The sequence below is a fragment of the Oncorhynchus mykiss genome, chromosome 3 (genome assembly GCF_013265735.2).
Source record: "Oncorhynchus mykiss isolate Arlee chromosome 3, USDA_OmykA_1.1, whole genome shotgun sequence".
Lineage (NCBI taxonomy): Eukaryota > Metazoa > Chordata > Actinopteri > Salmoniformes > Salmonidae > Oncorhynchus > Oncorhynchus mykiss.
In genome coordinates this window covers 22,341,733-22,359,460 of record NC_048567.1, presented here as the reverse complement: position 1 = coordinate 22,359,460, position 17,728 = coordinate 22,341,733, and the positions used below count along the sequence as shown (strand labels likewise).

Sequence of the window (17,728 nt, the reverse complement as noted above, 5' to 3'; positions counted from 1 at the left end):
AGAGAAGCATATTAAGTGTCTTAAATAAAAGAAACACCAGTCAGTAGGATACAGACAGCTCAAGAGATAAATGACAAATGGTAGTCACAACAGATACCTTTTTCTTTTACGGTATCTGTGACCAACCGATGCATATCTGTATTCCCAGTCATCTAAAATCCATAGATTAGAGACTAATGAATTTATATGAACTGTAACTCAGTAAAACAATTTTAATTGTTGAATGTTGCATTTATATTTTTGTTTATTACGGAATGGATCGAGAGCTTGGATGGACCTATATTTCCTGCAATATGGAATTAGTAGGCTTTTGACTAGACAGGGAACCTTGTCAAGTCCCGTAGGGTTCAGCACACAATTTTAATTTAATCGAAATATGTTATGCATCACAGCAATTAATTTAGCTTGACAATCCCGTCAAATGCAATTCTGCATTTAGATACTAAATGGTTATATAAAGGTAAAATTGGCATCATGTTGATGCATTTAAGTTGTACCTCTAGACCACAGGTCAACATCTCCTGGATTAGTGTGCCTATTTTAATTAGAATAACAATTAACATCGTTAACACAAGTCTTTGTGTTAATCGTTGACACAATTTAGCAGTCTTGGAAAGATGAGCAGGTTTCCATAGCAACAGACCATAATACGACCAATTAATGACGCTTGATCATTAGCATTCTAGTTGGGGACTTGATAACTCATACCTGGTTCTCTCCTCCTTTGAAGTATAACAGGACCAGATGCTTTGTACCAGCAGCAGTGCCACTACACCAATCGTTCTAGGTTCACACAGTTCAGTTAGCCTTGAACCACCCCACTGACATTCTAGCAATACTTAGTTAGACAAGAAAAGTGGCATCTACTGGAAGAAAAATCTTTCCTAAGCATATTATAGGTCACCCTTCAGACTGCAGGTCACTTCCTTTACAACAAAGTCATCATTCCTACATTATTAAACAAATTGTTTTCAAGAGGACACATCGGCACAATGCAGGAAGTCAAACAGCGAGGCGACAATCAAGTTGGTTTAATTCTGACCCACTGGGCACACACTGGTTGAATAAACGTTTCCACATAATTTCTACGAAATAACGCTGAACCCATGTGGAACAGACGTCTGTGCCCAGTGGGGAGAATCTTCAATTGGATGAGACCAACGTGTTCTCTCTCCGAAAGAGACAGTACTATAGAGAACTGACTGGCCATCACACACTGGTATCTTGGTTCAAAAGAAAAGGTACATTTGATTTGAGTCCTGCCTGTGTGCATGTTTGTATTTTGGCCATCACAGGCTTGGCGACGAAAAACATAAATAAATTCTGACGATGCTCGCTCATCTTTGGTGAAGGTTTAAACCAACCTATCAAATATCCTTTGATCCTGGATGTCTCTCTTCTAGTCGCGTTCGCCCTCTCGCCGTCTCTCCCGTTAGAAGTACAAGGCACTTCTCATCAAAACATGGCACTTGTCCAGGACTTCACTGGGTTGCTTCAAGTGAATGATACCAACTTCATTTTATCAGTAGTCCATTGACTGCATCAAGATTGATGTTTCATCCTACCATGGCAATCTAACGAATGGCCACAGGTATTTGCATGTATAAGAAACAACCTTAAGCGGACAGAAGTAGCACAGAGGGTTGCTTGGGAACAAAAAACCCAATGAATCGTTGGAAGGCTACAGCTATTTGCAACATTGAGAACAGGCAGAAAAAGTGGGATGGGAGGACTTTCCCTTCTGTTAAGGGCAGAAGGGCTAGGGTAGCCTAGTCTGAAGAGGGCATCATCAGGGTCTGGAACGATTCATAACAGGGAGGAAAATACATACTATAATAAATAAAATACATTATTTAAATAAATAATCAAACTAACTTGGGTGAATGACCTGGCCCTCTCTGTGACAATCTTTAAGGTGAAGCCTTAGCGTTTCATGGTTTTGAAGAATAAAACCAAATAAGTACATAAACAGTTCAAAATGGCCCTTTTCTTTTCAACTCCACAACCTGGCATCTGGTCCAGATCAAAACAATCAACTGGAGGCGGACATTTTCTGGTAAACTAAGCACTATGCTAATTATACACTTGCATCCTACTTTGGCTGTAAATGGTTGTCAGGAGCAACAGTACCATATCATTTTGTGCTGGTAAAAGCTGTTGTGAATGTATACAGCTTGTGCCGCAAATATGGACAGTGATATTCACACTTAAGTCAAGTAAAAAGCTCTATATTTTCTTAAATGTCATCACAATTCAGAATGATATACATAACTGTTATTATGGTTGTGACATCTTTATTGAAGAGCTTTAAAAAGAAGAGAAAACACTTAGACCATCAACATGGCTACACGATTTATTACTGAAAATATGAAATATATCAGGGCATCAGTTCAGTCTCCAGTACTGTAGTTATTGCTTTGCAATAATCTCTGTCTGTGGTCCTCAGCTGTCTAGTCTACAACAGGGAATAACACAGGTGAACTGGTTTAGATGGCAGAGGTATGTTTTAAATCAGAATCATTTTCTGGGGAGTGCTGACATCATAGATGGAAGTCTCTTGAAATCCACTGTTGTAGATTGGTCTACTTAGAAACCAACATACGAGAGCAGGACTTTGGGAAACCGGATGTTTAAACCTGGTATAAATTACAATAGGGCAAACGATAAGGTCCCACTATACAGGTCAATAGGTCTTCTTCCAGGAGCGGAAATAGAGCTGGATGGGGATCAGTGGGTTTCTTTTCTGTAGGCTGGGATGGAACACATCAAAGTCTACCCGCCGCACCCTTTGAAGGTAGTCCTCCAGCACCACCTAGAACAGCAGCCAGAGAGAGGGAAACAGCATCCACAGCATCAACACACCTGTGTGTGTGTCAGTCCTTATTCTCTACATGTGGCAGCTAGCGTGAGCGTCATCTCAGAGCTCAGGAATGTGCTTCCTCTTTGCCCTAGATACACAAAGCCAGCCCGGCCTAAAACATATGATATGATTCAGCATCTGAGAGGAAAGAGCCTTTAAGGCATCAGAACAGATTAACATAGTTATAGCACCAGCAGCAATAGAGCATCCTATTTGTGGAAATTGTCCTGGATGGAGAGGATAAAAGAGGAACACAGAATTGAGTGGATTAATGCTCTCTCTTTCTCTAATTACCATCATACCCCTGCTGGTTGGAGCACTCAAGCATTGTGACCATCCACCCTTCAAAACATAGACAAATGCCCCGCGTCGTGTGTTATCTCAAATTCTTCACCTGGGCCTCATTCTCAAGCCTCTGGTTAATATGTTCTGCCCTTCCTTTCTTGCGCTCTTTCATGCCCCTTCTCTGTGGGAATCAGACTGCTTTTGAGAGTGCCAGTGGTAAGAGCCCATAATGCAGTCCCTTGCTGGTCTGTCAGGTGCGATTTAAATTGGAGCAGTAAAAGCTGTGTCTGAGGCCTGATGGGGAGCGTGCTGTGATGAGGGAGATTAGGCTAGACAGACAGCCATGTGAGGATATTGGGAGGTGGCTGAGGAAGAGAAAGGATCATTCAAGATGGCTGCTCCTCCTTACCTAGGTTCAGATGAACATGACTGGAGGATTCATTAAAAAACAAATGACAAGAGAACTTGAAGAGAAACTAATACGCAGACCTGGTCTCTTCCCTGGTGCCAGGACTAAAGAAGCCCCGTAGTTCAGTCTTGTCTTTGGTCAACGTTTTAGTAAATATATCCCCTTTCATGATGTTACGTCAGTCACAGTGACCACAACATAACCCAGTAACATAACCCAATCATTCTTATAATAATAACAACAACAACCCACTGTCTGGAGGAAGGCAGGGAAAGCGGAAGCTGGTATGTTCTTGCTGAATGATCTGGCCTGTGGAGACAAAAAGGTTCAAACTGAGTAAAATGACTAACACAGGCTAATAAAGCTATATTCCGTTTAACAGAGATGGACGTGCATATAAAAACACCAGTAGCTACTAAATTTCAGACTACTTCAGCTTCTCTTTTAAATTCCTTGTGTACAAACAAGCCTTAATTAACTTGAAGCTTACAATAAAACAAAGTTACAAGTATTCATCAACATTAAATGATTATGTACAGTGCCTTGCGAAAGTATTCGGCCCCCTTGAACTTTGCGACCTTTTGCCACATTTCAGGCTTCAAACATAAAGATATAAAACTGTATTTTTTTGTGAAGAATCAACAACAAGTGGGACACAATCATGAAGTGGAACGACATTTATTGGATATTTCAAACTTTAACAAATCAAAAGCTGAAAAATTGGGCGTGCAAAATTATTCAGCCCCCTTAAGTTAATACTTTGTAGCGCCACCTTTTGCTGCGATTACAGCTGTAAGTCGCTTGGGGTATGTCTATCAGTTTTGCACATCGAGAGACTGAAATTTTTTCCCATTCCTCCTTGCAAAACAGCTCGAGCTTAGTGAGGTTGGATGGAGAGCATTTGTGAACAGCAGTTTTCAGTTCTTTCCACAGATTCTCGATTGGATTCAGGTCTGGACTTTGACTTGGCCATTCTAACACCTGGATATGTTTATTTTTGAACCATTCCATTGTAGATTTTGCTTTATGTTTTGGATCATTGTCTTGTTGGAAGACAAATCTCCGTCCCAGTCTCAGGTCTTTTGCAGACTCCATCAGGTTTTCTTCCAGAATGGTCCTGTATGTCTCCATCCATCTTCCCATCAATTTTAACCATCTTCCCTGTCCCTGCTGAAGAAAAGCAGGCCCAAACCATGATGCTGCCACCACCATGTTTGACAGTGGGGATGGTGTGTTCAGGGTGATGAGCTGTGTTGCTTTTACGCCAAACATAACATTTTGCATTGTTGCCAAAAAGTTCAATTTTGGTTTCATCTGACCAGAGCACCTTCTTCTACATGTTTGGTGTGTCTCCCAGGTGGCTTGTGGCAAACTTTAAACAACACTTGTTATGGATATCTTTAAGAAATGGCTTTCTTCTTGCCACTCTTCCATAAAGGCCAGATTTGTGCAATATACAACTGATTGTTGTCCTATGGACAGAGTCTCCCACCTCAGCTGTAGATCTCTGCAGTTCATCCAGAGTGATCATGGGCCTCTTGGCTGCATCTCTGATCAGTCTTCTCCTTGTATGAGCTGAAAGTTTAGAGGGACGGCCAGGTCTTGGTAGATTTGTAGTGGTCTGATACTCCTTCCATTTCAATATTATCGCCTGCACAGTGCTCCTTGGGATGTTTAAAGCTTGGGAAATCTTTTTGTATCCAAATCCGGCTTTAAACTTCTTCACAACAGTATCTCGGACCTGCCTGGTGTGTTCCTTGTTCTTCATGATGCTCTCTGCGCTTTTAACGGACCTCTGAGACTATCACAGTGCAGGTGCATTTATACGGAGACTTGATTACACACAAGTGGATTGTATTTATCATCATTAGTCATTTAGGTCAACATTGGATCATTCAGAGATCCTCACTGAACTTCTGGAGAGAGTTTGCTGCACTGAAAGTAAAGGGCCTGAATAATTTTGCACGCCCAATTTTTCAGTTTTTGATGTTAAAATAAATGATGATAAAAAGATGTTATCTTTCTCTTAACCTAACTCCCTATGATTTATTTCCCTGACACAATCCTTCATCTCTTTTTCTTCTTTCTTTTCTTTCTTTCTCAGGCATGGCTCTAGGTCTCATCTTCCTCTTGACTGCAGCTGAAGCTTGTCGTCATGGCAGTAGGCAGTGAGGCCTCACTAACAGGGCTAATATGTCTCAAAATAATGTCCCCCCCACCCCCCCCCCCAGGCAGGGGCACATAAGGCCCTATACTCCATGGCTCCATATCACCTGTTGTCAATAGTGTTAGCTCTCTGGGCTAGGTGGCTAATGCACAGATCACTGTGAGCCCGTGTTCCCTCCCTGCCTGTAGCCTCCCCCCAGTGCTTATGTTAGTCTTAGCTCCTGCTGCTAATTAGCACAATCCCAGAGCAGCAACAGTGGGGCCAGGCCTGGAGTGAAATTGCGTTGCTATGAACCACTCCATATTAGAGATCTGCCAGCGGTGTGTTTACCTATGTTTTGAATTTGTCTTGGTATCAACATCAAGAGATGGCATAGCCTACTCAACTATGTGTATCCGGATCTGTATGCTTGATTTGAGATTGTGGAGATCAAAAATAATGTGCCTTTAGTATCGTATGCATGAGACGCATGTGTGCATCACCAGTTCAAACAACTGAAGTCTGTCCCTCTTGCAAGGTACCATCCCCAGGCCCACAGGGCAAACGCAGCCTTTCTCATCAATTACCTTTGACTTACCACTACCATTCAAAAGTTTGGGGACACTTAGAAATGTCCTTGTTTTTGAAAGAAAAGCATCCCAGAGTAGCCTCTTCACTGTTGACGTTGAGACTGGTGTTTTGCGGGTACAATTTAATGAAGCTGCCAGTTGAGGACTTGTGAGGTGTCTGTTTCTCAAACTAGACACTAATGTACTTGTCTTCTTGGTCAGTTGTGCACCGGGGCCTCCCACTTTCTATTCTGGTTAGAGTCCATTTGTGCTGTTCTTTGAAGGGAGTAGTACATAGTGTTGTATGAGATCTTCAGTTTCTTGGCAATTTCTCGCATGGAGTAGCCTTCATTTCTAAAAACTAGAATAGACTGAGTTTCAGAAGAAAATACTTTGTTTCTGGCCATTTTGAGCCTGTTATCGAACCCACAAATGCTGATGCTTCAGATACTCAACTAGTCTAAAGAAGGCCAATTTTATTGCTTCTTTAAACAACACAACAGTTTCAGCTGTGCTAACATAATTGCAAAATTGTTTTCTAATAATCAATTAGCCTTTTAAAATGATTAACTTGGATTATCTAACACAATGTGCCATTGGAACATAGAAGTAATGGTTGCTGATAATGGGCCTCTGTACGCCTATGTAGATATTCCATAAAAAAAATCAGCCGTTTCCAGCTACAATAGTCATTTACAACATTAACAATGTCTACACTGTTTCTGATCAAGTTGAAGTTATTTAATGGACAAAAAATGTGTTTCTTTCAAAAACAAGGACATTTCTAAGTGACCCCAAACTTTTTGAACGGTAGTGTATATGAATGTACAATTACAAGCTCCCACTCAGTGCCTTTGCTCGAAGTTGGGTCAAAGCAGAGAAACTTCTGTTTGCTTTGCTTGTTTTGGATTCACTCCAAAGAGTGGGAGAGATGAGGGGAGCATCTACCTTTTGGGATAGAGATGAATCAGGAGGATGAGCTGCAGGATCAAATCAAATTGTATTTGTCACATGCACCAAATACAACAGGTAGACAGACCTTAGAGTGAAATGCTTACTTACAAGCCCTTAACCAACAAACAATTAAACATCCCAAGGAGCACTGTGCAAGCGATAATATTGAAATGGAAGGAGTATCAGACCACTGCAAATCTACCAAGACATGGCCGTCCCTCTAAACTTTCAGCTCATACAAGGAGAAGACTGATCAGAGATGCAGCCAAGAGGCCCATGATCACTCTGGATGAACTGCAGAGATCTACAGCTGAGGTGGGAGACTCTGTCCATAGGACAACAATCAGTCGTATATTGCACAAATCTGGCCTTTATGGAAGAGTGGCAAGAAGAAAGCAATTTCTTAAAGATATCCATAAAAAGTGTCGTTTAAAGTTTGCCACAAGCCACCTGGGAGACACACCAAATGTGGAAGAAGGTGCTCTGGTCAGATGAAACCAAAATTGAACTTTTTGGCAACAATGCAAAACGTTATGTTTGGCGTAAAAGCAACACAGCTGAACACCCCATCCCCACTGTCAAACATGGTGGTGGCAGCATCATGGTTTGGGCCTGCTTTTCTTCAGCAGGGACAGGGAAGATGGTTAAAATTGATGGGAAGATGGATGGAGACATACAGGACCATTCTGGAAGAAAACCTGATGGAGTCTGCAAAAGACCTGAGACTGGGACGGAGATTTGTCTTCCAACAAGACAATGATACAAAACATAAAGCAAAATCTACAATGGAATGGTTCAAAAATAAACATATCCAGGTGTTAGAATGGCAAAGTCAAAGTCCAGACCTGAATCCAATCGAGAATCTGTGGAAAGAACTGAAAACTGCTGTTCACAAATGCTCTCCATCCAACCTCACTGAGCTCGAGCTGTTTTGCAAGGAGGAATGGGAAAACATTTCAGTCTCTCGATGTGCAAAACTGATAGAGACATACCCCAAGCGACTTACAGCTGTAATCGCAGCAAAAGGTGGCGCTACAAAGTATTAACTTAAGGGGGCTGAATAATTTTGCACGCCCAATTTTTCAGCTTTTGATTTGTTAAAAAAGTTTGAAATATCCAATAAATGTCGTTCCACTTCATGATTGTGTCCCACTTGTTGTTGATTCTTCACAAAAAAAATACAGTTTTATCTTTATGTTTGAAGCCTGCAATGTGGCAAAAGGTCGCAAAGTTCAAGGGGGCCGAATACTTTCGCAAGGCACTGTATGTGTTGTACAGGTAAAAAAAAGGCATTGTAGTAGCCATTCGAGAAAACGACTGAACCCACATGAGAATACACTATCAGAGCCCTGCAAATGTCGAAATGTAATTGAATCAAATCAAGCAGTAAATCTGTTCGGCAAGAACAGCCCACCAAATAACATTGGAGGAACACTGTCCTAATGTCATCAGGTTACGTACGTGTTGTAGGTGTACGTGGGCTTGGCTGGCAATGTCATATACCACATCTCTCGCATTCTGTTCCCGGCTTCCTCGGATGAAGTCCTCCTGGGAGGCTCTGTGCTGGTGGTGACAGACACACACACACACACACACACACACACACACACCTTTGTTCACACCTCTTATTCACACAGGAGATTTGTTCCTTCAAACCACTATTCTAGCCAAGCCAACCAATTGTTCATGCTGATAGCATATGGCCTCTAACGGGGCGAACAAAGTGAAGCTCTCGATAATTATCTTCATTATTCACGGTATGTATAGCGATTGTCAGATCTCAGTTCTCTCTCCTTTAAAAATTGTTATGGCCTCAGGCTGCCCTGAGGTGTTTACAGCACTGTAGCCGTCAACCCCATGATAGACAGAAGTTGTTTAGAAACTGAGTACAAGTTGGATAGTTTGACAGCAAAAAATATATATAAAACGGTTAACCGTAATCTTATTCCACAAATAAGGAGTTTAGTTTGATATAAACTCAGCAAAAAAAAGAAGTCCCTTTTTTAGGATCCTGTCTTTCAAAGATAATTCATAAAAATCCAAATAACTTCACAGATCTTCATTGTAAAGGGTTTAAACACGGTTTCCCATGCTTGTTCAATGAACCATAAACAATTAATGAACAAGCACCCGTGGAACGGTCGTTAAGACACTAACAGCTTACAGACGGTAGGCAATTAAGGTCACAGTTACACTAAAGAGGCCTTTCTACTGACTCTGAAAAACAACAACGAAAGATGCCCAGGATCCCTGCTCATCTGCGTGAAAGTGCCTTAGGCATGCTGCAAGAAGGCTTGAGGACTGCAGATGTGGCCAGGGCAATAAATTGCAATGTCCGCATTGTGAGACACCTGCACAGCATCAGTACATTCAGTACATTCAAACATCACACCTGCGGGACAGGTACAGGATGGCAACAACAACTGCCTGAGTTACACCAGGACAATCCCTCCATCAGTGCTCAGACTGTACGCAATAGGCTGAGAGAGGCTGGACTGAGGGCTTGTAGACCTGTTGTAAGGCAGGTCCTCCGCAGACGTCACCGGCAACAAAGTCGTCTATGAGCACAAACCCACAGTCACTGGACTAGACAGGCCAGGCAAAAAGTGCTCTTCATTGACAAGTCTCGGTTTTGTCTCACCAGGGGTGATGTTCGGAGTCGTGTTTATCGTTGAAGGAATGAGCGTTACACCGATGCCTGTACTCTGAAGCGGGATCGATTTGGAGGTGGAGGGTCCGCCATGATCTGGGTCGGTGTGTCACAGCATCATCGGACTGAGCTTGTTGTCATTGCAGGCAATCTCAACGCTGTGCATTACAGGGAAGACATCCTCCTACTCTTCTTGCAGGCTCATCCTGACATGACCCTCCTGCATGACAATGGCACCAGCCATACTGCTCTTTCTGTGAGTGATTTCCTGCAAGACAGGAATGTCAGTGTTCTGCCATTGCCAGCGAAGAGCCCGGATCTCAATCCCATTGAGCACATCTGGGACCTGTTGGATCGGAGGGTGAGGGCTAGGGCCATTCCCCCCAGAAATGTCTGGGAACTTGCAGGTGCCTTGGTGGAAGAGTGGGGTAACATCTCACAGCAAGAACTGGCAAATCTGGTGCAGTCCATGAGGAGGAGATGTACTGGAGTACTTAATGCAGCTGGTGGCCACACCAGATTAGAGGTCGACCGATTAATCGGAATGGCCGATTAATTAGGGCCGATTTGAAGTTTTCATAACAATCGGACATCGGTATTTTTGGACACCGATTTAAAAAAAAAATTTTTTACACCTTTATTTAACTAGGCAAGTCAGTTAAGAACACATTCATATTTTCAATGACGGCCTAGGAACGGTGTGTTACCTGCCTTGTTCACGGGCAGAATGACAGATTTATACCTTGTCACCTTGTAATTGTCATTATTACAAATATTATTATAATATTTGATATATATATAATTCTTTTTTTTAATCGGCATCTGCTTTTTTTTTTTGGTCCTCCAATAATCGGTATCGGCATTGAAAAATCATAATCGGTCGACCTCTACACCAGATACTGACTTACTTTTGATTTTTGACCCCCCTTTGTTTAGGGACACATTATTCAATTTCTGTTAGTCACATGTCTGTGGAACTTATTCAGTTTGTCTCAGTTGTTGAATCTTGTTATGTTCATACAAATATTTACACATGTTAAGTTTGCTGAAAATAAACGCAGTTGACAGTGAGAGGGCGTTTCTTTTTTTGCTGAGTTTAGTTTAACAATAATATGAGGACAATGAGATTTTGTATTGCCCAAAAGCACAAGGCGGTCGGTGTCTGTTGACAAACTAAACAATCAAGTCAGGTAACTTCAATACTATTTGAATAAAATAAAGCTTGGAATTGCAAGTTATTAGCTAGGCTAGAAGCTGTTGTCAAGCAATGGGAGCAAAACAACAAAACACGAACATACAGAGGATCCACTGCCAAAGCCTGTATAAATGTAACATCTCAGGACTAGACCTTTATGTTACAGTAGCACCCCAGGTGTCAAAACAATAGTGATCGGCAAATGACCTGGAGGTCTCCATAAACCTGAAGAGGTCACTACTGTCACACACACTGGACTAGTAGCGGTAAAAACATCTCCTGAAGTCACATCATAAATCAGCTGCACACAGTCCCCTGTCACTCCAGCTGTGGCTCAGAGGCCTTGTTGACAGATGGATCAGACAAAGGCTGTGAATTTGACTTGTAACTACAGCCAGTGCATTTGTCATGGGGTTTCATTAGAACTGTGCCTCTGGCATACTTCATTTGGAGTAGTGACACAAACCCTCACTGTGTTGATAATGCCAAACCGGTCTAGCAGGAATATAATGTCACAAAGGCCTGTGTGTGTGTGTGTGTGTGTGTATCTGGAATGGCAGTGTAGCATCCATCTGTACAACACGTCACCAGCAGGAAAGTCATCATTTTGATACCTCTGCTGCAGATATGGTCACTCACCAGCATGCAGATGTCCATAGGTAGGTAGACTTTGCGTCTGCTGCTGTGGTAGGGCGTGGCTCTTAGGCATGTCACAATCCCCTGGGCCTTACCAATGTGGCTGGCAGCATGATCAGCATGGACATCTTTCACACCTGGACAAACACACACACACACACACACACACAAAGGGAATCAGGGAAGACAGAAAAATAAATACAAGTTAAATCATTGCACCACTTTTAAAACAAATTACTAAACTCTACTGAATTAAACATGCGCTGTCTAGGTACAAGAAGAATTTGTCTTCTAGTTTACCTCAGAAACCTAGTTACCGTTTTTGATTGACTAGGACCATGCTAACATTAAGCAGCCACTGTTCTCTTGTACACATAATTTATAACAATGAAGCGCACCCATTTGATATCAATAACTGGGAAATGCTTTCATGCGGAGTGCCCTGTACTTGAAATAGGTTGAGGCTTTGAGTCAGACATCTCTTCTAGTCAATTAGACTGGAACAAGTGTGACAGGTTCCTTGGCAGAGGGGGGCAAAATAATGACATTCCACAAGAGAAGATGCGAACAAGTCACAGAAATGCAGGTATTTGAAATGCAGAAATGATGCCAATTAATTAATCGCTCAAGTGAATACAGCTTGACCAGCTTCTAAGTCTTCCTCTCATAAAACAATCTGCATGTTCAAGTAATCATTATTTTGTATACAGTGCATTCAGGAAAGTTTACAGACCCCTTGACTTTTCACATTTTGTTACGTTACAGCTTTATTATAAAATTATTTAAATGTTATTCCCCCCCTTCAATTTACACACAATACCCCATACTGACAAATCAAAAACAGGTTTTTAGGAATATTTGCAAATATATTAAAAATAAATGTATATAAGTATTCAGACCCTTTACTCAGTACTTTGTTGAAGCACCTTTGGCACCAATCACAGCCTCGAATCTTCTTGGGTATGACACTACAAGCTTGGCACACCTGTATTTGAGGAGTTTCTCCCATTCTTCTCTGTAGATCCTCAAGCTCTGTCAGGTTGGATTGGGAGCGTCTCTCCAGAGATGTTCGATCGGGTTCAAGTCCGGGCTAGTCAAGGACATTCGGAGACTTCTCTCGAAGTCACTCCTGCATTGTCTCGGCTGTGTGCTTAGGGTCGTTGTCCTGTAGGAAGGTGAACTTTCACCACAGTCTGAGGTCCTGAGTACACTGGAGCAGGTTTTCATAAAGGATCTCTCTGTACTTTGCTCTGTTCGTCTTTCCCTCAATCCTAACTAGTCTCCCAGTCCCTGCTGCTGAAAACATCCACACAACATGATGCTGCCACCACCATGCTTCACTGTAGGGATGGTGCCTGGTTTCCTCCAGATGTGATTCTTGGCATTCAGACCAAAGAGTACAACCTTGGTTTCATCAGACAAGATAATCTTGTTTCTCATGGTCAGAGTACTTGAGGTGCCTTTTGGAAAAGTCCAAGCGGGCTGTCATGTTCCTTTTACTGGAGGAGTGGCTTCCATCTGGCCCCTCTACCATGAAGGACTGATTGGTGGAGTGTTGCAGAGATGGTTGTCCTTCTGGAAGGTTCTCCCATTTCCACAGAGGAGCTCTGTCATAGTTACCATCAGGTTCTTGATCACCTCCCTAACGAAGGCCCTTCTCCTCCGTTTCCATTTGCTTCGTTTGGCCAGGCGGCCAGCTCTAGGAAGAGTCTAGGTGGTTCCAAACTTCTTCCATTTAAGAATGATGGAGGCCACTGTGTTCTTGGGGACCTTCAATGCTGCAGAAATATGTTGGTACCCTTCCCCAGATCTGTGGCTCAACACAATCCTGTCTCGGAGCTCTACAGAGAATTCCTTCAACCTCATGGCCTGGATTTTGCTCTGACATGCCCTGTCAACTATGGGACCTTTTTATAGACAGGTGTTTGCCTTTCCAAATCATGTCCAATCAATTGAATTTACCACAGGTGGACTACAACCAAGTTGTAGAAACATCTCAAGGATGATCCTGAGGTCAATTTCAAGTCTCATAGCAAAGGGTCTGAATAGTTATGTAAATAAGGTATTTCTGTTTTATTTTTAACAAATGATCAAACAATTCTAATAACCTGTTTTCACTTTGTCATTATGGGGAATTGTGTGTAGATTGATGAGGAAAATGTTTTATTTAATCCATTTTAAAACAAGGCTGTAACGTAACAAAATGTGGAAAAAGTCAAGGGGTCTGAAAACTTTCCGAATGCACCGTACACACAGTATAATGTGACTGTTCCTGTCAAGGTTCTTCCAAATAGGGAAGGAGCAGAGTCATTGTCATCCATTTCTTTGGCTCTATGGAATCTATTGAGAATGTGTTTAATGTAGAGTGGAAATGGGTCATTTCTGTTGTAGATTTTTGCTGAAAGGCTAGACAGGAGATCAGTGGCTATATTGATTCATTCTGATGGCATTTCCGTTGTGCAATTATGCACGAAGAGCTCTGCAATGCCAGGCGGACAAGATATCATTAGACAAGACACAATTACAAAGTTCCCGGCAATGTTCCATTCGCTGGCTGCAATTCTCATCTTTCTCAATTTAGTCAATGTGCTGCATTTGCAAGCACGATTCTCATCATTTCTAAGAGGTACTTGAACACTGGGAAGTTAATTGTGAATATAAATTAGATGTTTTTTCCCCCTCGGGAACAGAACAATGCACATGCTGTACACTCTCTTCAGTCAGTGGAGTCGAGCACAAAACACAGATACACCTGCTCACCTAAACTCTCCAGAAGAAGGTACAGTAGTGAGGACTGGGTATTCTCTGAATAGGCCTCCAACTCCTGGAGGTTTCTATAAGCTCTGTCTTCCATGTCTTTCTCCTGTTGGCAACAGTAGAGACATACTTCAAATAAATGAAACAGAACTAGAATTGAACCCACACAAATCCATGACCTAAAAAGCAACATTTGCTTACTCTCTCAGAGATTATTCTAAGCATCCACCTCTTTGTCAGGTAGTGTTTCTTCACCGCCTGCAAAAGGAGATATTTGAAGATATTTAAAACAGCTTTTCCAATGCATTTGATATGTACTATGTTTAATGGCAAAGTCCAAACGTTATACTGTAGACTGCGATAGCCGCCAGATGTATTCATGAAAATAAAAACAGAAGATATCTACTCCAGACTGACCCTCCATAGTTCTGCACTGACAGGCTGCACTGGTGGGTCGTCCCTGTAGATTTCCTCCACTGTAGTCTTCCAGAACTGCATCCGCATCAGACCTATGGTCTTCTGGGAAACAGAGTCCTTCACCTTGGAGAGAAACAAAAAAGCGAGGCTTTTCTCAATTCCTTTCAGAAGACATCTTCAATTAATAAGTTTATACTGTTAGGCATACAGATTTGCATGAAAAATGCCTCGCTTTACTAGACCATTCCCTCACTGTTATCCTTCATATCTAGGTCTATAAGTTGATGTATTATTCTAGACATAACAGCATTATCTTCAACAGCATGCCTGAACATCAACACTTAGCTCTGGACATGTATTGGACATATGACCACCCCGAGGATTATAGTATCATCATTTCCAATATATGCATATACATATTCATACAGTGCCTTCAGAAAGTATTCACACCCCTCAACTCTTTACACATTTTGCGTTACTGCTTGAATTTAAAATGGATTAAATTGAGATTTTTTATCTCACTGGCTTATACACAATAACCCATGATGTCAAAATGGAATTGCTTTTCTAAATGTTTACAAATGAATAAAAAATAAAAACCTGAAATGTATTGAGTCAATAAGCATTCAACCCATTTGTTATGGCAAGCAAAAATAAATTCAGGATTAAAGATGTAATAATCAAGTCACATAATAAGTTGCATGGACTCAATCTGTGTGCAATAAGTGTTTAACATGATTTTTGAATGACTACTTCATCTCTGTACCCCACACATACAATTATTTGTAAGGTCCCTTAGTCAAGTAGTGAATTTCAAACAGATTCAACCACAAAGACCAGGGAGGTCTTCCAATGCCTCGCAAAGAAGGGCACCTATTGGTAGATGGCAACAACAACAAAAATATACAGGCATCATTCCTAACTCAGTTGCCGGAAAGGAAGGAAATCGCTCAGGGATTTCACCATGAGGCCAATGGTGACTAAAACAGTTAGAGTTTAATGGCTGTGATAAGAGAAAATGGAGGATGGATTAACATTGTAGTTATCCCACAATACTAACCTAATTGACAGAGTGAAAAGAAGGACGCCTGTACAGAACACATATTCCAAAACATGCATCCTGTTTGCAATAAGTAAAACTGCAAAAATGTGGCAAAGAAATTAACTTTATGTCCTGAATAAAAAGCATTGTGTTTGGGGATATCCAACACAACACATCAATGAGTACCACTCTTCCTATTTTCAAGCATGGTGATGGCTGTGTCATGTTATGGGTTTGCTTGTCATTGGCAAAGACTAGGGAGTTTTTGGGAATAAAAATAAACATAATAGAGCTAAGCACAGGCAAAATCCTAGAGGAAAAACTGGTTCAGTCTGCTTTCCAGCAGACAGTGGAAGACAAATTCACCTTTCAGCAGGAAAATAACCTAAAACACAAGGTCAAAGTGTCGAGTTACAGTTTTGACTTAAAAGTGCTTGAAAATATATGGCAAGACTTGAAAGGGATTGTCTAGCAATAATCAACAACCAATTTAACAGAGCGTGAAGAATTTTGAAAATAATAAAATGGCCAATGTTGCACAATCCAGGTGTTCAACGCTCTTAAGAGATTTACCCAGAAAGACTCACAGTTGTAATTGCTGCCAAAGGTGCTTCTACAAAGTATTGACTCAGGGTTGTGAATACTTATGTAAATGAGATATTTCTGTATTTAAATGTAAATACATTTGCAAAAATGTCTTCACGCGGTATTGTGTTCAGATGGGTGAGAAAAAAAATATATATATATAATTATCCATTTTGAATTAAGGTTGTAACACAAAATGTGGAACAAGTCAAGGGGTATGAATACTTTCTGAAGGCACTCAGTGCTGAACTTTCTGGAATACCTGCCTGAGCCAGCTCGACATTGAAGGCCCTCAGGGCCAGTGAGGAGCGCCGGGCATCCTCAGGGAGAAGCAGGGAGGACACAAAACCGTCATAGTCCCGAGACCTGGGGAAACAAGGCAGTGGACACAGGCAAATTATTTGAAACAAGTCAAGTGTAATGCTAGTGGTGGACTAACTTCTTCAAAATGAAAACATTAGATGCAGTAACACATGTAACAAAAACAAATAACTAGCCAGGGTTGGGGTCAATTCCACTTCAATTCAGTATATACACTGACATTCCAATTCTCTTCAATGCATTTCAACGAGGAACAATTGGAATTTAAATGCATTTGGTTTACTTTCTAAATTAACAGGAATTGAACCCAACCATGCAACTAGCTGTACAATGTAGCCAGTCAGAGGGGCCCATGCAATTTGTGCTTAGAAGGATGCTTGCTAGTCATACCATTTAGCCATATTTAGCTAGCTAGCAAACTGGCTTACTTACCTCACAATATCGATACAGTATTTTTCGTTATGCCGAGATTCTGCAGTAGAGTTTGTTGAAGCTCGTATACATTTTACTTCGGTAGGTCGTTGAATACAAATAGCGTGTGGCAATATATTTCTTTGGAGTGAGTGAAACACCGAACATTTTGTGGTTAATAATCCATGCTTTAAACTAATGCCAGATGCCATGTTCACAACATACCCTTCAACTTTCACCCTTACCTTGTGTCACAACAAAAGTATTCCTCCCTAGTTCATGTGTTCCGCTTTATGTTGTACTTTTAAATACAGAACACTCGTTTTAGGTAAAGTATTTATCTCAAGGAAGACAATTAGTTGTAATTTAGCGAAAAATATGTAGCAGCTACAACTGTGTATGTCAGAGTTTCATTTATAGTAGACCTTTGCAGCAGCTAAAGTAAACAGAACTTGACGTGCTCTTGTCCTGGACAGGGTCATATGACTTCC

The 17,728-nt window shown here is 41.4% G+C and overlaps 1 protein-coding gene across 6 annotated transcripts; it reads right to left on the bottom strand.

Annotated features, from left to right (window-relative positions):
• Window positions 1-2,277: 2,277 nt before the first annotated feature.
• On the bottom strand, window positions 2,278-17,717 carry LOC110513878 (NADH dehydrogenase (ubiquinone) complex I, assembly factor 6). Of its 6 annotated transcripts, none has more exons than XM_021593552.2 (10): window positions 17,483-17,717; window positions 17,259-17,378; window positions 16,768-16,871; window positions 14,879-15,001; window positions 14,663-14,719; window positions 14,465-14,567; window positions 11,708-11,841; window positions 8,685-8,786; window positions 3,807-3,863; window positions 2,278-2,812 (listed from the first exon to the last, which is right to left on the bottom strand). In XM_021593552.2, exons 3-10 carry the CDS (start codon window positions 16,786-16,788, stop codon window positions 2,684-2,686), a joined length of 726 nt encoding a protein of 241 aa, XP_021449227.1. In that variant the 5' UTR covers window positions 16,789-16,871; window positions 17,259-17,378; window positions 17,483-17,717; the 3' UTR covers window positions 2,278-2,683. The 6 variants fall into 6 exon arrangements, 5 of the variants coding, with proteins under 5 accessions (XP_021449227.1, XP_021449229.1, XP_036828027.1 ...); XM_021593554.2 differs by having other exon boundaries at window positions 16,772-16,871; window positions 17,483-17,675; XR_005041731.1 differs by having other exon boundaries at window positions 8,685-8,781; window positions 16,772-16,871; window positions 17,259-17,487.
• Between the last annotated feature and the right edge of the window lie 11 nt (window positions 17,718-17,728).